The sequence below is a fragment of the Theropithecus gelada genome, chromosome 1, assembly GCF_003255815.1.
Source record: "Theropithecus gelada isolate Dixy chromosome 1, Tgel_1.0, whole genome shotgun sequence".
Lineage (NCBI taxonomy): Eukaryota > Metazoa > Chordata > Mammalia > Primates > Cercopithecidae > Theropithecus > Theropithecus gelada.
The window spans coordinates 114739771-114760981 of record NC_037668.1 but is presented as its reverse complement, the minus strand read 5'-3'; the positions used below and the strand labels follow the sequence as shown (position 1 = coordinate 114760981).

Genomic DNA, 21211 nt, shown 5'->3' with positions numbered 1-21211 from the left:
TTCAGGTTGTCTTTTTTTGATCTCCCTTTGTCTTTGTCAGTTGTCTTATAGCTGTGTAACCACACTGTAAACCTGGTAGCTTAAAACAGCCACGATTTCTCATAGTTCTGGGTCAGTGGAGTAGAACTACTCCACCTATGTTGGTTTTCCCCTGGCCTCATTGATGCTTTTTATTGACCTAGTAGGTCAACTAAACTGAAAGGTCCCAGGGTTACCACTTTTCATAGTTGGTGCTGTCAGCTCCAGGACTTGGTTCTCTTCCATGTGACCTCTCATCCTCCAGTCGGCCAGACCAACTTCTTTTCATGGCACTCTCAGGGCAGCACTCCAAAAGGGTAAAAGCTACAATGCCTCCTAAGGCCTTGCCTTGGAAATCACATATATTCCATCACATATTTGTCAAAGCAAGTCACAAGACTAGTTCACATTTCAGGGATGGGGAAATAGATTCCATCTCTACATGGAAGGAATGACAGAGTCACTTTGCAAAGTGTGCATACCAGGAGAGGAGGAATTTATGGAATTAACTAATTCCATGTATAATAATGATAAGAGTTAATTAAACAGTGTACCACAGTGACTGTTCACAGAATCCAAGCCAGAAATTTGGGTGTCATATTTGACTTCTTTCCTTACATATCTCATATCCAGGGAATTACTGAAACTTACTGATTTTAATTCCTAAATATCTCAAATCCATCCAGTTGTTAATCATTCAGGCCATAAATATCTCTCTCCTCAAAAATAACAGCCTCTTGGTTCACCCTTTGAATTATCCCTGGCTGTATTCAGAATCTAAATGATTGGCTTTGCCTTTGTCGGCTTCCCAATTGCCCAAGCCAAAAATTAGTCATTTTTGGCCAGGTGCAGTTGGTCATACCTGTATTCCTAGCACTTTGGGAGGCTGAGGTGGGCAAATCACCTGAGGTCAGGAGTTCAAGACTAGTCTGACCAACACGGTGAAACCCCATCTCTAGTAAAAATATAAAAATAGCTGGGCGTGGTGGCACATGCCTACTCAGGAGGCTGAGGCAGGAGAATCACTTGAACCCAGGAGGCGGAGGTTATAGTGAGCCGAGATCGCACTATTGCACTCCAGTCTGGGTAACAGAGCGGGACTCCATCTCAAAAAAAAAAGTCATTTTAAATCCTCTTTCCTTTCACTCTCTGAATTCAATTAGTCATTGAAGCCTTAAAAATCTCTAAGCCAGTCCACTTAATAATTCTGTTTCCACAGTTAATACTTACGTTCAGGCCACTATCTTTGCCTAGAATTACAACAGCTTCCTTAACTGGTCTCCCATCTCATCATTTCATTTCCAGTCTCTACAGTGCGTCAAGTAATCTGCCTAAAACTTAAATCTGTCATGATTAAAACTCTTCAGTGGCTGCTTATTGCTTTTAAGGTGAAGTCTGTCTTCCTCAAAGTTCCTTAAGGAGGCACTTGTTTGTCTGTCCAGGCTTATTCCCCAACATTTACGTCTATTAGGAGAGCAGAAAGGTACAAGTGGAGAATTGGCATCACTTGTTTAGCTTATTTCACATACTGTATTCTCCCTCACCAGATCTTTGAACATGGTGTTTTCATTACCTAGAAGCCGCTTCCCAGCTTCTCATTCTCTGCTCCCTTTCTCCTACCCTACAACAAAAAAATATGGCTATCTCCTACTTACTCTCTTTCTGTTCTTAGCAGAGAAATCACTTCCTCCAACAAAGCTTTGCTATACCCCAAGCTTTGCTCCAATGGTGATCAGTATTTATTTTCTGAGATACTTTCCATAGTCTTCTTTAATAATTTCTTGTTCTTTGGCATTCTCCTACCCACCCCCAAAGGGAAGTACCCTGTCTTTCCTGTTGACTGTTTTATCTCTAGTGATATATATACAGAGTAATACAATACTTGATGTATAAGTGAAATGTTTGATTAATTAGAGAACCCACAAGCAAAGGTCTGAAAACCTGGAAGTATGAAATCTGTTTGGAAACTATTATCAGCTTCAGTAAGCTTCATAGAGCTCTATTATCAGTGATCCCAACTGGAGGTGTGTAGATGAAAATTGTTGGAAGGAGGAGAGGTTAAAAAATGCACATGCTTGGACTTTGCCTTAGATATGATTCAAAAATTTGTGGTAGCTGTGCAACTCTAGCTAGTAAGTAAATGTTAGACTGAAACCTTTTTTTTTTTTTTGAGACGGAGTCTCACTCTGTTTCTAGGCTGGAGTGCAATGGCGCCATCTCGGCTCACTGCAACCTCCACCTCCCAGGTTCAAGTGAATCTCCTGCCTTAGCCTCCCAAGTAGCTGGGATTACAGGTGCATGTCACCACGCCCAGCTAATTTTTGTATTTTTAGTAGGGACGGGGTTTCACCATGTTGGCCAGGATGGTCTTGATCTCTTGGCCTCATCATCCACCCGCCTCAGCCTCCCAAAGTGCTGGGATTACAGGCATGAGCCACCGCGCCCGGCCAGACTGAAACCTTTTGAGGCAGGAATCAACTTACCCATTTTTTTGTGAATGTGACCCCCACAGGATGGAACATCCTAACTTACAACACAGTAAGCCATCAAATAAAACTATTGGGTTATCAGCCACAGCCACACCATTCCACCAAATATTCCCAAAGACAGCCATCATATGCAGCCTTTCTCTCTCAAACTCTGCCTATTGAATTCATACTCATGATGTATAATTTAGTGGAAAGTACACTACTTTTAATGAAATGTATTTTTTAGTTTTATCTTCTAATAACTAAGGCAAATTATTTACTCTTGGCCTTTGTTTCTTTATCTCTTTCTCCTTGAACTAAGATGTTTCAATAGAATGCAAAAATTAACTCACATTCCACTTCCAGACTTGCAAAGTTACATGTAATTTCTCCCTTGCATGTTGTATCACCATACTTTGTTTTTGTTTTTGTTTTTGTTTTTTTTGAGACTGAGTCTCACATTGTCGCCTGGGATGAAGTGCATTGGTGCAATCTCTGCCTCCCGGGTTCAAGCGACTCTCCTGCCTCGGCCTCCCGAGTAGCTAGGATTATAGGCACACACCCCCATGCCTGGCTACTTTTTTGTATATTTAGTGGAGACGGGATTTCACCATGTTGGCCAGGCTGGTCTCGAACTCCTGACCTCATGATCGCCTGCCTCAGCCTCCCAAAGTGCTGGGATTACTGGCTTGAGCCACTACCCCTGGCCTTGTATCATCATACTTTATACTGTATTATGCAAATCCACACGGTCTTAGCCAAATCATAGCTCTGTGTGTGTGTCTCAGTATCCCTCCACTCCTCCTGTCCCCGTGCCAATTAGAATGTAGCCAAAGGGAATACAGGAACCATTTTTATTTTATATTCCCTTCATTGTGTCTCGTATGTATTTGTTCATTTAAATCCCTCTGAAGTGTAAATGGCCCCAGTTTGTCTGTGTTGTTGCTCAGTGCCATCAAAGTCAACAGGATATTTGCAATTTGTGTAGAGCAGTGAGGAAGCCCAACCATCTCAAAAATACAAAAATGACTCAGAAAAGAGAGAGTGCTGGACAATTCACCCTTATTGAACTGTTACAACTTCCCTAAGGTTTATTCATGTCTCTTCTGTAGTAACTAGTGCTTTTAAGAAAGCAAGAAAAACCTTGAAAATGAAAAGGGGTATAGATAATTGTTGAAAAAACACTAAGAAGTTGGAAACTGCATGTCACAGTTGGCCCAAGGGGAAAAAAAGATCAGGTGGCATAAGAAGTTGGCAGTAGTGAAATCTTTGGAAGCTCCCACAGGAATTAAAAGGGGATGAGGGAACAATTTCTTGACACTTTGAGATTGAGATACTGCTATGGATAAAACTGTCATTGGGACTGCACTCATATTTTGTTAATTGATACCTCTGAGTTTCTTATACTAGACAAGTTGACTTTTTATCATTATCTACTCCTCTGAATAGCTTTAATTTCAAGTTAATAACTGCATATTTGTCAATATTTCAATGAGATAACAACTGGATATAAAATGATTTAATCTGAAAATACATAGAGTATGCTTAAATAAGCAATAGAAAAGTGATACTTTAGTACAGTCTAAGGGAGTTGTTTACTAGCATTCCCCAGAACTAAGTGATGATATTCAATCCTTCATTCAGATCATATGTAATATTTTCTCATTCAAAAAGGCACTACACTAACAAGTGATATAGAATGATAATTGTGTATCATTCTTTCTGAGATACCCCCCACTCCGTTTGTTCTCAGGTTAATATCTCGCTGGGTCTTTTAGATCACACAGTTACAATTGTTGGTGCTTTTATTATTAGTGGTACATACAATAATGGTGTATCATGGATTCTGTGAAATATGTAGTCAGTGGTTCGGGGCATAGAGAGCATGCTAGAATTAGAATCTTGATGCTGTCATTTCTTGTTTCCTGTGTGGTTTTAGACAAATTACCTTAACTATCCTAAACCTGTTTTTTTCTTTATGAAATGGTGATAACAATACCTGTTTCACAAGATGGTTAAGATTAGATGGAATAATAATGTAAAGTACTTAACAAGATATCTGCTGCTTTATAAGAGCTTGCTGTAATGGCCATGTTTCTGGTATTCATTTTCATAGAGTTCATTCTGTAATCCCATCTGTTTGCTTTTGTCTCAGATTTGAAGTTTGCTCAGAGAGTTATAAAGACCAGTGAAGAGACAATGAATATGTAGGTGTAAGTGTAACAAAATGTATAGCTATATCAGATTTTTAAGGTAATGGTATAGGAAAGTTAATCCGGTTTCTCTGCTGCCAACTCTAATCTAGAAATAACTCATTAATACTAGAAAAATAAAACAATGAGTAATGCATGGAGAAGGAGGGAATAGAGCCATTTTTTTTTTTTTTTTTTTTTTGAGACTGTGTTTCACACTTGTCACTCAGGCTGAAGTGCAGTGGCACAATCTCAACTCACTGCAACCTCCGCCTCCCGGGTTCAAACGATTCTCCTGCCTCAGCCTCCCAAGTAACCGAGATTACAGGTATGCACCACCACCCCCGGCTAATTTTTTTGTATTATTAGTAGAGACAGGGTTTCACCATGTTGGCGAGGCTAGTCTGAAACTCCTGACCTCAGGTGATCCACCCACCTTGGCCCGCCAAAGCGCTGAGATTAAAGGCGTGAGCCACCGCACCCAACCAAGCCACTTAATTTGTCAATTTTGCTTTGAAATAGAGAAAGCTAAATGGTTATCCTAGCCAGGAACCCTGTCCTTAGAATCTTTGTCTTTCTTTCAAGTGTGGCTAATTAATCTAAAATTTAATATTTGCTCTTAATGTGCAAATTTAAATGCCAATCAGTTACTTTTGGCAATAAAAGGATGGCAGGAGTAATATCAAACTCTCGTATATTAGCATTTACCTGCCAGGTACTTAAAAATACTTTCTGATGTCCTTAAATTCAAAACCTTAAGTCTGCAAAACCAGTGATAGAACAGCTAGAAAAAAGTGTTTACTTAAGAAACTCGATACCTTCTGTCTCCCCTATACTTAATCTTTTATCCCATGTCTAGTATAGTGATAAAAACATTTATATAGTGTTTTGTAATTTTTAAGTGTGCTTTCACAGTGGAAGGTGAGCCTAATACCAACATGTATTCAGTACCTACTGTGTACTGGGCGGGATGCTAGATGCTTTCTGTGCACTTCTTTAATCCTCAAAACTCCGTGAGATAAATGATAATACTCCCTGTTTAGAAGTAAGGTTGCTCTGTGATGGCATTTGAATCTAGATGTGTTAAGACTTTGAAATACATGATGTTTTGCATAGTCATGCTCAGTCAGTAGGTGCTCCATAAATGCCAGAATAAAACCAAGTAGTATGATTGCATGATTATTCATTTGAGGTTCTTATTTTGTTGTTTAACGGTTTTGGTAACAGTTTTTTACGCTTGTTAAGGAGTTCACAATTTCCGGAGTTCACAATTTCCAAAGTGATTTCACTCTTTCTGCCTCTTTCAGTAACTATGGCTGCAAAACAGAATTACCCTAAAATTTAGTGGTGTAAAACAGTTTGTTATTTTGCTTTCAAATTCTGAGGGTTAGCAATTCTGACAGGGCACAGCAGGGATGGCTTCTCTGTTCTATGGTGTCTCAGACCTCAGTTGAAACATTAGGGCCTGAAATCTGAAGGTGGTTTACTCACATGTCTAGTAGCTGATACTGGTTGTCAGCTGGAGTTTTCAGTTGCTCTCTACATGGGCCCTTCCATGTTGTCTCTCTAGTATAGACTTCTATACAGCAGATTGGCTAAGTTCCAAAGCTGATGTTCCTAGAAAAAGAATGCTAGCCAGGCAGAGGCTGTTTGCTCTTTTACGACCTACCCTCAGAATCACATAACTTCCTTTAAACTCTGTTGTTCAAAACAGCCATGGCCCCTGCCCAGATTCAAGGGGAGGGTACATAGATCCCACTTCTCAGTGGAGGACTAACATTGTAAGAACATGTGAAATGATGTGTACACATTGATGCAGCCTTTGATACATATTGATTGCCTTGTCTTTGGAAAACACATTCTGCTCATTGTCATATTTGATTTTCAAATTAACCTGTGAAATAGATGAGGCAGATCACTTTACTGATGGAGAAATTACCCAAAGTAATAGTGTAGTAGCAAGTGTCTTATAGTTAAACTAGAGAAATCAACCACACAAATTAACCAATAAAGTCTCAGATCCCTCCCACTAGGCTGGGATGTTTCATCTGTTTTGAAAAATATATACATATGACATTATTACAGAGATAGGATTAAAGATGTATAAAATATCAAATCAGCATTTTGGGTGAATATGCCAACAAGTACTTAAATTTTCTTTTCATTGGGAAATGCCACTGGATATTAATCTACCTCGTGAGTTTAGAAAAGGATTGACACACTGCAACTGGTGGGCCAAATTCAGTCAACCCTGTTTTTGTAGAACGAATTAACATAAATAGCAAAATAAAACCAAGTTTCACTGGAACACAGACACACTCATTCATTCATTCATTCGTGTGTTATCTGTGACTAGTTCTTGCACTGCCATAGCTGAGTTGAATAGATGTACAGAAACCATATAGCCACAAAAGCCTAACATAGTTATCTGGCCCTTTGCATAAAGTTTGCAGACCCTTGGTCTAGAAGATCAATCAGTTGCAGTCAATCTGAAATTTTCCCTACCTGAAGCTGTGGCTTTGTCCAGTTTATGTATTCAGCAAGTATATGAAAACTGTCAGAAGTGAGGGAAAGACAGAGAAACAACTTAATGCTTGCCGTCAGAAGAGTTCATAGTATTGTTGAGGAGTCATATTTGCATAGTACAGTGTCATGAACAGTACTGTTTTACAACTGTGCACAACTTTCTCGAAGAAAGTTGTGGCTAATGATTGAGATCTTATTTATTTATTTATTGTCAGGAACGCTTCCTAAAAGACCCATACTGATTAGATTCTTGAAAGTAAGTAGGATATTACAAGGTGAAGAAGTGGAAACAGAATCTTAAATATAGGGGAGACTACGAGCAAAAGTGTGTTTGAGTAGGGCTTTTATACTTCAGGGTACTATAGGAATTCCTTATAGCTGGAGGAATTGAGGAAGTAATGAGAAGTAGCTTTGGCAGTGAACATTTAAGCCACTGAGGCAGGAAAAGACTTGAGAGCTCTTTAAGAGAATTATGAAAATATATTAATTGGTTGTGAGAATGGCGAAGAATATGGAGTGTAGGTCAGTAGGATGACTGATCTGGGCAACTAGCTTGTCAGAGAAATGGTGCCATTTTATTGAGATACTGAATACCTTAGGAAGAATAGATTTAAGAAAAAAGTAAGTTTCACTGTTGCAGATTTTGAACTTGCAATGCTTATTCAACACCTAAATGTGATGTTGAGTGGACTGTTGGCTTTGGAAGCCTGACATTCAAGAAAAAATATTTAAGAGTTTTCAATAAATGCTTATCTGAAGCCATGGATAAATATGCAGTAATAAATAGAAGGCATGTAAAACTAAGAGAGAGCCAAAAACAGAACTGTGGGAAACAATAGCATTTAAGAGATGCAGAGAAGAGAAAAGAAAAGGAGGACAAGCTTTTGGACGGGGTAGTTGAAGCAGAACAGTTTTGAATACCTTTGCATTTGGTAATTTTGGGCAAATTTTGTGGAGTAGTAGGAGCAGAAACCAGGCTATATTAATGAGTTTGGGGAGTTAGGAAAAAATAATAGAAACCAAGCTGTAGTAACAATTCAGAAATGACAGAACGTGGGAAGAGCAGTTAGGACCATAGGGCTTAAATATACCTAAAGGTTGAGGTATTGATGAAATGAAGTATCTGTGAAGATAGAGAAGATAGAATCCAAAGAGCAAGTAGAGGGATTGGCCTCAGACAAATGGAGGTATACCACATTCACTGATACATAAAAAAGAATGGATGAGGGAAGAGAATATTGTTGAAAGCCTGCTTTTGTCAGCCATTCTGATTGATTAAATCATCTCTGATTAAACGTAATGATTTATATAAAGTAACCATAGCAATCTGTTTTATGTAGGAAGTATTGTCCCTTACTTTATGAGTGAGGAAAGCTTGGGGAGGATAGTTTGCCCAGGGTCACACATCTTGTAAGTGGTGGCACTATTACCTAAAATCAAAAGCTTGAATTCTGGCATGCTGTTGCCTACACCATCCCCTTTCCTGTCCTTCTTCTGCTGAATGTGACTGTAGATAAACCCTACAGTTAATCTTACTCCATAGACCCTTGTGAACAGATGTTGAGTTCTTAAAATGAAACTAAAATTATTTTTTCTTATAAGAAAATTCCTTTTTAAAACAATAAATCTTTAAGAAAATATTTATGTAATAAACATCATGAACAATGATATATGTTTTCTTGTTAATCCATGTTTTAGCTAAGCTGAAAGATGATAGATGTTTAAGAAAAAAAGCTTGTAGGGGAGGTGGGAGAAACCAGACTATTGTGTAAGGTTACAGAGTTTAAAAAAGAATTTATTGCTGGGTGCGGTGGCTCATGCCTGTAATTCCAACACTTTGGGAGGCTGAGGAGGTGGGCGGATCACGAGGTCAAGAGATCAAGACCATCCTGGCCAACATGGTGAAACCCCATCTCTACTAAAAATACAAAAATTAGCTAGGTGTGGTGGCGTGCGCCTGTAATCCCAGCTACTCAGGAGGCTGAGGGAGGAGAATCGCTTGAACCCAGGAGGCAGAGGTTGCAGTGAGCCCAGATTGCACCACTGCCCTCCAGCCTGGTGACAACAGCAAGACTCCCATTTCAAAAAAAAAATTAAATTAAAATTTAAAAGAATGTATCTCCGAAAGAAACATTTCAGTAACTTGTCTTCAATGTGTTAGTTTTTGACAACCCCATGTTCTCTTTTGGGGAAACTTTGTAATATAAACATGGAATTGTGTTTTATTTCCCCATTTTTTATTTTCAGGTTTCTGCTTTTGGGGCAGAGTTTTCATCAGAGGCATGCAGAGAGTTAGGCTTTTCTAGCAACTTGCTCTGCAGCTCTTGTGATCTTCTCGGACAGTTCAACCTGCTTCAGCTGGATCCTGATTGCAGAGGATGCTGTCAGGAGGAAGCACAATTTGAAACCAAAAAGGTACTGTTTTCTAGTATATTCCTTCCATTGGATGGTTTAGTTGAGATAAGATAAAATGTAAGTTGCTTAATCAATTTAAGTGTAAAGAAGCCTCTGGCTTTTACACTTTTTAGTAAAACTCAACTGATTTCTTGTCTGGCCTATTAGATCAATCAAAGCAAATATGAAGGAAAAGTATGGTTGCATACCAGGATCCCATTCCACCATGATTGTCAAGCAAAGGGGAAGTAGAATCCCTATAACGTGCTTGGATCTTATAGTTCTCCAGTCTTCCTAACTTCTGGCCAAATGAAGCCAAAAAATAATAGGTGCCTTTGTTCATTTGTAGTACGAACCCAGTATTGGATGAAACTTGAAATGAAAGTAAAGCACATAATACCTGGCACTTAATTGTCTACAATAAATTATAACATTAAATCTGGTTAAAAAGTGTATGGACTGTTACTTTACACACCTATTGCTAGTAATTTGAGACACCTACCTTCACCTTTAACATGTGAAAACAGAAGGATAGGTAGTCCAGTCTCTCCAGGTGAACCTACTGTGTTTAAAACCTGCTGTTCAAACAAATTAATAGTGAACTTGCTCATCTTTTAAATATTTTCATCAAAACCCTTCGATCTATTTAAATTATAAAGTAGACTGTAAAGGTCATTTGTGATATCCAATTAAAACTAAATTGGTAAGATGCCTGTGTTTGTGGTGAGAAAAAAATGTTAGCATATTTCTATTGTTTCCTTCTAAATACTGTCTTTGACTTGTACATGCTGAATTCTATTTGAAGTACTACGGTTTGTAAAGCATTCAGACATAATGATATGTGATATGTTATTATTATTGGTAGTAAAGGTTTATTTTTAACAGTAAGTACATTTTCAGAATTCTAAAAGAAAAACAAGCAGGCAAGCTTTGAAATGTTAGTATGCAGCCAAAATTTAACCCTTGATTTCTCTATATCTGAACCTGAAATTCCAAGTATCTCAAAAATGGCTTGCAAAGCCTTACATGTTTTTCACTTTACTGGTTCACAGACACCAGTAAAACATTTTAGTGTTTAGAAGATTTCTTTATGTGTAAGTTAGTCTTTTTATTGCACGTAAGTAAAATCTAAACAAGTTTTTTAAACTTGATTTTAAATAGAGTTAAGACATACAACTTAACTAGTTTGGTAGACCTTTTGCTGCCCCTCCGTTCTTTTTGCTGAGGTATTCACATGGGACAAATTGCTGAATAAATCTGTATGAGTCATCCTTTCCTTATCTTTAAGCTATTCTGTGGGTTGTACCATTACTCAACCAACATTCTTTTTCACTGAAACACCAAACTCAGAAGGACTGAAGAACAAAGGGCGTTTTATAATAAACAGTGTTTACTATATGCACCCCCTTGTGATTTGGGTAAATTGAGAGGTCTGCTCTTTGATAACAGATCTGCTGAAACCGTAAACCAAATGCTTGTAAAAGCTATTTTTACTTACTGCCTTTCCTTAGTAGTACTTCACAATACCCCAGTTTTTTGGTATAAGTTTAGTAGAACCAAACTTGCACCACGCACTTCTAAAATTAATTATATTGCTACTCAGTTTTCATTATTAATGGAGCTATATGTTGTATCTTAACACATTTCAGCAGTTGCAGCTCAGCAATAACAGTAGATCTGCTGGTTAATATATGCCCAACTAGTTACAAGCTGGAGTGATTATCGTATCTAAGTACAAGTAAGCCTGTCTTAATGCATCTTTTACACTGAATCCAGTGTTTTTTACTTTGCTCCTAGCCCCTAATCTCTAAGATGTAGTTTTTATTAGCATCGACTAGCACTCTTTGCACAAAACTGGTGATTTTTTTTTTACTTTTTTCAGTAAGACTAGTGAAACCAAAAAACACTTAAAAAATATTACTGGAAATATAAAAGTATGGCATGTTGGGGCAATCCTCCCATTTAGATGCAAACCACATGCAAGTATAGAAATAGTGCTAGATTTAATCTATGCAGTATTGTTCTCTGGATTTTTGGTACACGATCGTGGATTATACAACATATATACTTTTCTGTGTCACTCAACTCTGGCTTAAGGCTTAATTTAAAATCACAGTTTAATTTAGTTGTCAATAAAAGTAAAACTCTAATATGTAGACTAGTGCCTTACATTAAAAATACTTAAGTCTGGGCAACGTGGTGAAACCCCGTCTCTACAAAAAATACAAAAATTAGCCAGGTGTGGTGGTGTACACCTATAGTCCCAGCTACTCAGGAGGCTTAGGTGGAAGGATAGCTTGAGCCTGGGAGGCGGAGTTTGCAGTGAGGTGAGGTCATGCCACTGCACTCCAGCCTGAGCAGGAGAGGGAGACCCTGTCTCGTAAAAGATGTATATATTTAAACATAGCTCTGTGCATGTGGAATCATTGTGAGTATAAATTCTTTAAAAAGTCAGGTTGGGTGCAGTGGCTCATTGCTGTAATCTCAGCACTTTGGGAGGCCGAGGCTGGCGGATCACAAGGTCAGGAGATTGAGACCATCCTGGCTAACACCGTGAAACCCCATCTCTACTAAAAATACAAAAAATTAGCTGGGTGTGGTGGCACGCACCTGTAGTCCCAGCTACTCAGGAGAATCACTTGAACCCGGGAAGCAGAGGTTACCGTGAGCCCATATGGCACCACTGCACTCCAACCTGGGCAACAGAGCGAGATTCTGTCTCAAAAAAAAAGAAGAAGAAGAGAAAGTTGTAGTTTATATAGAATGCTTTAGCTATTTGTATATAATTTTAAAATGTTACTAGGACATTCATTTTTGGTTCTTAATTAGTTGGATGCTTTATATAGGTCTATCCAAGGATGAGACTCATTTTTACTAATGGTCATTTTTTTAACAAAGTGAATTTAGCCTTTGGTAGCCAGAAGCATAAAATTTTTGCCGTAAATTATTCCCAATAAAAGCAGAAAATGACTTTGAAACCCTTTGTCATTCTGCTGATTGATATTCCACTATTTTTATTTGGTCTCCCTTCCCTTGAGTTTTGATCATAAAAGACCTACTCAGCATCTCAAATACAAGCTAGAATGAGATTTTTGGTAAGTTATTTTACTACTGTTTTAAATAGCTTTGCTTACAACCCAGGTATAGTTTACAGACATTGGTAAGGATGTTGACTTATTGTAAAAATCATAACTAATTTGTAGCTTGAAGAAAATGTAAACTAATGAAACAAAAATTACTTAAATTTTAGTACTGTTTTTATACAGTTAGTATTTACTAAGGAATATAAGTGACTATAGCTTTATATATTGAGTCTTAAGATAGAAGGGTAAAGATACCCAGTCCAGTTGAGTATAACTCTTCCCATTGATCTTGTATTTGAACCTCCTTGTCCAACATTTTAGCTGGTTTAGGGAAAGTAGTTAATCTTTTGACTCTTGGACTCCACAATTGAGCAGCAACCCTGGGAGGAAGGAGCAGCTAAAAATCGGAGACTGACAGGCTCTTGCAGCCTCTTTTTTGCTTTTGCTTATTCTTTGTCTCACTACTGGCTTTCAAAAAATATTTTTTGACAAGGATTGCTATTTGTCCTAGTTGGATCACTAACCAGTTATTAGCTAGGGTTGTGGAATAACGCAAGAACCTATTAGCTGCACAGTAGCTGTGTAGAATGGTGTATTGGAAAGCAGACAGATAAAGCAGTTCTCAGGTAAAGAGCAGAGGTAGGTACTAGGTAAGCAGTCCCCTAGATATTTTATATCTTTATTCCTCAATTACTAGAGTAAACCACCTTTACATTAGATGACTTAGAAGATTTAGCTCAGCTTTCCCATCTTCTTAGACTTCTCCCCAACCTTACACACCACCACTATCACTCCCAGGTTATGTTAGCTACACTTTTGTATTCCCAAAGCACTTAGGGATACTTTGATTTACACTATATCGTATCTGTTGTTTTGCTTTTCTTTCTCTCCCAAAAAGTAACGCTCTTTGATTTTACCCCCACCACCAGTACAGAGTTTCACTCTTATTGCCCAGGTTGGAGTGCAATGGCACAATCTCAGCTCACTGCAACCTCCACCTCCTGGGTTCAAGCAGTTCTACCTCAGCCTCCTGAGTAGCTGGGATTACAGGAACCGGCCACCACGCCCAGATCATTTTTTGTATTTTTAGTAGAGACGGGGTTTCATCATGTTGGCCAGGCTGGTCTCAAACTCCTGACCTCAGGTGATCCACCCAACTCGGCCTCCCAAAGTGCTAGAATTACAGGCATGACCCACCATGCCCAGCCTACTCTTTGATTTTTTTAAATGTTTATAAATCTCCAGCCTTTAGCACACAGTATTTCATAAGTTCTTGCCCTTGAATAAGGCTTTTTTTACTAAGAACAAGTTGGAAAAGGTGATTTTTTAAAAGCTATATTGAAAATATACTTAACTTTGTAGCTACTTGATAAATATATTTTTCATATATTTCACTTATATCCGGAAATCTATTTTTATAAAACTAAAAGAATAAGGAAACTTGTCTCCATGTTGGCAGTTATCCACTGGTAACACTCTTTGGTTATAATTATCTAACTACAAATATAGATCTCCCATTTCTACATTTTACTTACAAGGATGCCATAAGCATCCCAAATCTATCTAAAAAGAGATAATGTTAATTATTTAGCACAACTTTTTAGTGATTCCAATGTGACCACTCACCTTAATAGATAATTTTTCAAAGTGTACATGACCATGAGATTAAAATTGTTTCCTGGGATTTTCTTGGGATACATATAAATATTTTTCTGTTAGAATTTTTGAACTACTTACTATTTTCTAAGATGTGTGGTATTTTAGTGGGTTAAATAAGTGGGTTATTTTTCTCATATTTTTATAATCTTGCAAATTCTGTGAACTTGAACTTGCTTATGGCTGCTAGGTGCTTTTTTTTTAATTATTTCCTTACTCAAGGTTCTTAATAACAATGATTTCAGCTGCTTTCAGACATTATTTTAGAACTTTTTTCTCCCTAACTGTATCTGCCCCTCCCTTCCCCCCTTTTATCTTTGAGACAAAGTTTTGCTCTTGTTGCCCAGGCTGGAATGCAATGGCAATATCTCAGCTCACTGCAACCTCCGGGTTCAAGCAATTCTCCTGTGGGTTCAAGCAGTTCTGCCTCAGCCTCCCGAGCAGCTGGAATTCCAGTTGCCTGCCACCACACCCAGCTAGTTTTTTTATTTTTAGTAGAGACGGGGTTTCACCAACTTGGACAGGCTGGTCTCAAACTCCTGACCTCAGGTGATCCACTCCCCTCAGCCTCCCAAAGTACTGGGATTACAGGCGTGAGCCCCCGTGCCTAGCCTATATCCCCCTATTTCTTTAGTTAGTACCTTTTCTTTTTTAGATCTTGGTTTCCCAAGGTCCTTGTGGTTTCTTTCTTCCTCCTTCAAAATATTTTGTTTTAATTGGTTTTAGCATTTTTAGTCTTTTGTGTTTACACTTGCCTTATTTCTGAACTACTATTCTGAAGGTCAAGCTTGTACCAAACCGGAGCACCTCTGGAGATAAGAATTCACTTAGTTGAATTACTTATCTTTGTGAGATAATAAACAAATTATTTCCACCTAATTTATTGTTCAGTCTTGATTAAAATACAAAGAAGTTTAGACTAGTGGTTAAGATATACTATAGAACCAGACTACCTAGATTCAGATATTCTCTGCTACTCAGTGAGTGTTCTTGGACAAATTACCTGATTACTGTGTGTCTGTTTTTATAACTATAAATTGGGGATAATTATAGTTCCTGTCTCCTAGGGTGATTATGAGGATTAAATAAGTTAATATGCATACATTGCTTAAAATTGTGCCTAGCGTATAACTAGTAGTAGGTAAATACTTGCTGCAGGTGGTGATGACAGCAGCAGCAGTAATAGTAGTAATAGTAATCTGGTTTGCTGATGATAAAAGCAAGAAAGAATAGGAAATTTGAAGAACTCAGAATAGCATGATAATAATTGCTATTGACAACGTAGGGTAAAAGAAAATAGATATGAAATATAAATGATCAGATTTGCCAGTGATAAAAATTTGGAGCAGTGTTTTCTATTATTCCACTTTCAAGTTCCTGGATTAGTTGAATCAAGAGGAAATATCTTCTTGCAGAATTAGTATGAAAATTTTTACTATTTATAACTACTTGTGTGAAACAAAATACAGAAATAAATTATGTCAAACATAATCCTAGTTTCAAATTTTTAAGTCCTTTCAATTGACGTATTTTAAGAGGAAAATACTACAAATTTTCCACTTTATAAATGTGTGCCATTTTGATCACATTAAAATGTATGAAAGATTGCATTTGGAGGAAAAAAGGTTGTGCTAATAAAAAAATTTCTCAAGACCATTGTTAAAGTGGAGCTTAATTTTCTCTAGTTTTTTGTTTGTTCGTTTGTTCGTTGTTGTTGTTGTTGTTTTAGAAATAGGGTCTCCCTCTGTTGCCCAGGCTGGAATGTAGTAGTGCAGTCATAGCTCACAGCAGCCTCCAACTCCAGGGCTCAGGTGATGCTCCCGCCTCAGCCTACCAGGTAGCTGGGATTATTGACATGCGTCATCACCCCCAGCTAATTCTCTATTTTTGTAGAGACAAGGTCTCACCATGTTGCCCAAGCTGGTCTTGAACTCCTGGCCTCAAGCTCTCCTCCCCCATGGGCCTCCCAAATCACTGGGATTACAAGCATAAGCCAACACACCCAGTTGTCAAGGTGGAGCTCAATTTTCTGTGACAAACCTAGTCAGAAAATTGAAGGAGACTCATATTTTAAAGTCAGTTTAGAAAAAAATATTTATTGGTTTTCACTATTCAGATGACAGATCAGGAGGAAACAATGATATTTTTAAAATTAGAAGTAACATTATAGCAGAAAATAAATTGAGCTATATGTTTGTAATATAAAAATAATTACTTTATTAGAAAAAGCAAAACAAGCTATCAAACTAATCGCAATTATTTCAAATTTTTCTACTAACATTCTTCTCTTACTTATTTATATGTGTAAACCTATCACCTGGTAACAGATTTCAAAGGTTTAAGAAAAGTTGGGAAGAGAAAAGCTTAAAAGTAATATTAAAAAAAAAAAAAAAGACTTCCAGGTTGAGAAGAGATTTATCTGAGTTTTAAAACATCTTGGTCCCCTTCACAAAATACCAGTAGAAGCATACGCTGCAGATCAGCAAATCATGCCATTACTTTTTCTGGCAAATAATTCAACAGGTCAGGGATTTGATAAAAGCCTTTTGTTTTCATTTAAAGATCTACTTTTCAGATAATAGGAAAATAACAAAAATCCTTATCTTCAATATTAATCTTATTATACTAGAATTGAATAAGTGGATCTAAGCAGTGTATAACATAAATTTATGAATATAATTGGATGCCCTCCACTTCCCATTCCATTACCTAGTTGGAACTGGACTAATTTTAAGTCACCTGCTTTATATAGTAACATTATCATTTTTTATGTGTATTACACTCTGCCTTGATATTTGCATGCACTCCAACAGGCCAGAGACAGTGCAGAAGTAATATTAATTAACATGTATACCTCATTAGAAGTTTATCTCTTTCTTTTTATAAGAATTGTTGAGAGAGTTTAATTTTCTATTTATTTATTTATTTATTTATGAGACGGAGTCTTGCTCTGTCACCAGGCTGTATAGTACAGTGGTGCAATCTTGGCTCCCTGCAACCTCCGCCTCCCGGCTTCAAGCGATTCCCCTGCCTTAGCCTCCTGAGTAGCTGGGACTACTGTCCCCGGCTACCTTTTTTTTTTTAGTATTTTAGTAGAGACTAAATACACCTCTCCATGTTGGCCAGGATGGTCTCAATCTCCTGACTTCGTGATCTACCCACCTCAGGCTCCCAAAGTGCTGGGATTTACCCCGGCCGAGAGTTTAATTTTCATCTCAGCTTCTTTACTTCCTGACTTTGTGATTGGGCTAGCAAATAACCCCAGGAGCTTCAGTTTTGTTATAATAATTACATTGCCTTACCTTAGTGTTTATTTTACACTGGTTATATGCTAAGTGTTTTACCTGCATTATCTATTTAATCCTCACAACAACCCTATAATGTAAATACTATTATCCTTATTTAATAGAAGAGGAAACTAGGGTATAATCTGCCTACCGTTAGCTGGCAATTAGATGCCAAAACCTGGTTTTATCTCAAGTCTATTTGATTCTAGAGCCCCAAGTTTTTAAACCTCTATGCTATTTTACCTTTTATTTTGAAAATGTTAATAGTAAGACCTGCTTCACAGAGTTACTTTAAGAAGTTGGATGAGTTCTGTATAAAACACTGGGCTAGCTTTCTGAAGGCCCCTTTTGCCATTTATACTTAACAATATTAATAGAATTTCGTTACTAGTTTTTATTTAAAAGCACCAAATCCTTATTTCTCAGTTTACCACAGACTTTAATGGCTCCTGTCACTTGGTGTTTTTCAAGAATATGTCCCCAAATTGGGCTTTATTTAAGGCCCAGCGAGATAACATGTTATATAAATCACATAATTTTTCTTAATTCGGATAAAAACGCATCAAAACATTTAGTTGTTTTCAATTTTCATGGCTATTGTGTAGCCAGTTGCAGAGTAATTCATAAGTCAACTTAAACAGCATTATTCAAGACAATGGCAACTTTTAAGCTTCAGGCTGTCAGAAAGAGAATGCTACTGATGTGTAAAACATAGAAGGATGAAATGGAGGTTAAGCTAACTGTGCGTGAAATTGTAGTTGCTAAAGAAATTTCACAGTTGCTTAAAATAGCTTCACTTTTGTTGTGTGTCTGTAAGCATCAGTACATGGACTGATATCTTCAAAGCAAACAAAAATCTAAATGTCTTTAACATATTATTCTAATTATAATATAAAAGCGTTATTCCCAAAGAAGCTTTTTTTAAACATATGAATAATGTTTGGCAGCAGTTCACATTCAATGTAAGGATCACTAAGACTCCTGAGTAGCAGTAATACTAAATAATAACATAGGCCAGTGGCGGTGGCTCACGCCTGTAATCCCAGCACTTTGGGAGACCCGGGAGGAGCGGATTATCTGAGGTCAGGAGCTTGAGACCAGCCTGGCCAACATGGTGAAACCCCGTCTCTACTAAAAATACAAAAAAATTAGCTGGCCATGGTGGCAGGCTCCTGTAATCTCAGCTACTCCAGAGGCTGAGGCAGGAGAATCGCTTGAACCTGGGAGGCGGAGGTTGCAGTGAACCGAGACCACGCCACTGCACTCCAGCCTGAGCAACAGAGTGAGACTCCATCTCAAGAAAAAAAAACTAAATAATAACATAAATGTTAATTAATTAAAATAATTAAGTAAAATAATTTAAAAATAAAAACCACTAACATTCATTAAGTTGTTATCTGAAAGTACTGTTCCAACCACTTTAAATGAATTAATTTATAGAACCTCACAACAACTCGGTAAATTCCATTATTATCTTTATTTCATAGTTGAGTCTTAGGCATAGAGATCTTACCTGAGGTCATACAGTGAATTAAGTGGCTATCAACGTATGTTTCATGTATTTGTATAACAGAAGTTTGAAAGTTTATTTTATGAAGTTATTTAATTGAACCCAAAATATTATTTAAAATTGTTTATATCTGCTTTTAATATGAAATATAAATGCAGTCAGTTCTTTTACATAATTACAAATTAGGATCAGATTCTATCTAAACATATTACAACTTTCTGCCACATTTGTAGATTATAATGCTCAAAACAAAAATAAACCCTTAAAATAATTCAGACTGCCTTACAACTACATTTCCTAGACATAACCACCTCAGAATCAAAATAAACTTTCCATTTATACACTAAATATTTCTTCCTGTGATAAGATCAAAGAAAAATAAGACTCTTGTCTTCAAGGAGTAGAAATAATAGGCATGGAAGCCGGGTGTGGTGGCTCATGCCTGTAATCCCAGCACTTTGGGAGGCTGAGGTGGGCGGATCACCTGAGGTTGGATGTTGGAGACCAGCCTGACCAACATGGAGAAACCCCCATCTCTACTAAAAATGCAAAATTAGCCAGGCGTGGTGGCGCATGCCTGTAATCTCAGCTACTCGGGAGGCTGAGGCAGGAGAATCGCTTGAACCCAGGAAGTAGAGGTTGCAGTGAGCCAAGATCGTGCCATTGCACTCCAGCCTGGGCAACAAGAATAAAACTCCATCTAAAAAAGAAAAAATAGGCATGGAAACTGGACTGCCAGAACACAGTCGATGTGATATTCTGTTTGTTGGATGAAAATGTAATATCTAATGTTACAAAGGTAACCACTAAAAGAATTAAAAATAAAATAAATGAAAGTTGGAAGGAAAGGAGAACTAATAGAGCTCTTAAAGTTGGTATCTCATGAACTATAGATACAACCATATTAATCTTTATGGAAGTGACCAACAGAACTAAAAACAGTTCAAATGTTAATGAGTAGACCAGGCATGATGGCTTACACCTGTAATCCCAACACTTTGGAAGGCAAAGGCGAGAGGATCACTTGAGGCCAGGAGTTTGAGACCAGGCTGGGCAAAATGGCAAGACCAAGACCTCCATCTCTACAAAAAATTTAAAAATATATATATAGCTGGGTGTGATGACACACACATGTGGTCCTAGCTATCTGGAAGGCTGAGGTTACCGAAGGATCACTTGAGCCCAGGAGGTCGAGGCTGCAGTGGATCCATGGTCACACCACTTCCCTCCAGCTTGGGTAACAGAGTGAGCTCTGTCTCCAAATGGAAAGAAAGAGTTATTAAGTGGAGGGTAGAAGCAGAGGAGATGTTTACTTGTTGTTTTATAACCTTTTATACTGTTTTTTATTATGTCCACATGCATTGATTTTTTTAAAAGAATTCAATGAGATACGTGCTATAAACAAAACATGCATGTATGCTATGAAAGCTCTTAGAAGAGGCATAACCATTTGACAGGTCAGGTAAATATCACCACTTGCTTATACAGTAAGTTGGAAATGGTTGCGAGAGGGCCTTTTCTCTCGCAAAAGGAAAAGTTAGTGGAAATGCACAGAGCTATGAGAGTATGGCCATCCAAGATAAATCAGATAGCTGGGTTATGATGAGAGAAGATGATGATTAGGTAAGCAGGGGCCAAATAATAGAGGGCCTTATATACCTTCTTAAGAAGTTGAGCTTTATTCTATATGCAGGGGACAAAATTAAAGGATTACAAAGAGTAAACCGATATCAGATTTGTATTTTAATAACTTTCATTGGTGTGAACAGTAGTTGATAGGGCAGAGGGGAATATTTACGCCAGAAAAATAATTTAAATTGCCATTTTCCAGAGGCAAGATACAAGGGCTTAAACCAACACATTGGCTGCAAAAATGGAAAAGGGACAGATTTGAAATCAATTTAGGCAATAAATTTATTTCATTGGATTTATTACACTGAATTGGAGAGAAAAGGGGTAATTGGGGATGCTTCCTAGTGTTCTTATTTGAGAAACTGGTAACCTTAACACGAGAGCTACAGGAGACCAGCTAGTTACAAGATTATTGCCCATTAAGGCAGTAATGGATGGGAGAAGG

The 21211-nt window shown here is 37.6% G+C and overlaps 1 protein-coding gene across 3 annotated transcripts in view; it reads left to right on the top strand.

Moving 5' to 3' along the window:
- The window catches only part of SELENOF (selenoprotein F), a 65797-nt gene that overhangs the window by 1428 nt on the left and 43158 nt on the right, over positions 1-21211 (top strand). For all 3 annotated transcript variants that reach the window (XR_003118825.1, XR_003118829.1, XM_025381280.1), the window contains exon 2: positions 9452-9619. Coding sequence is in view for 1 of the 3 variants with exons in the window: in XM_025381280.1 (XP_025237065.1) it covers positions 9452-9619 (168 nt within the window). In the remaining 2 variants the exon portion in view is untranslated. The remainder of the gene's footprint in view (positions 1-9451; positions 9620-21211) is intronic.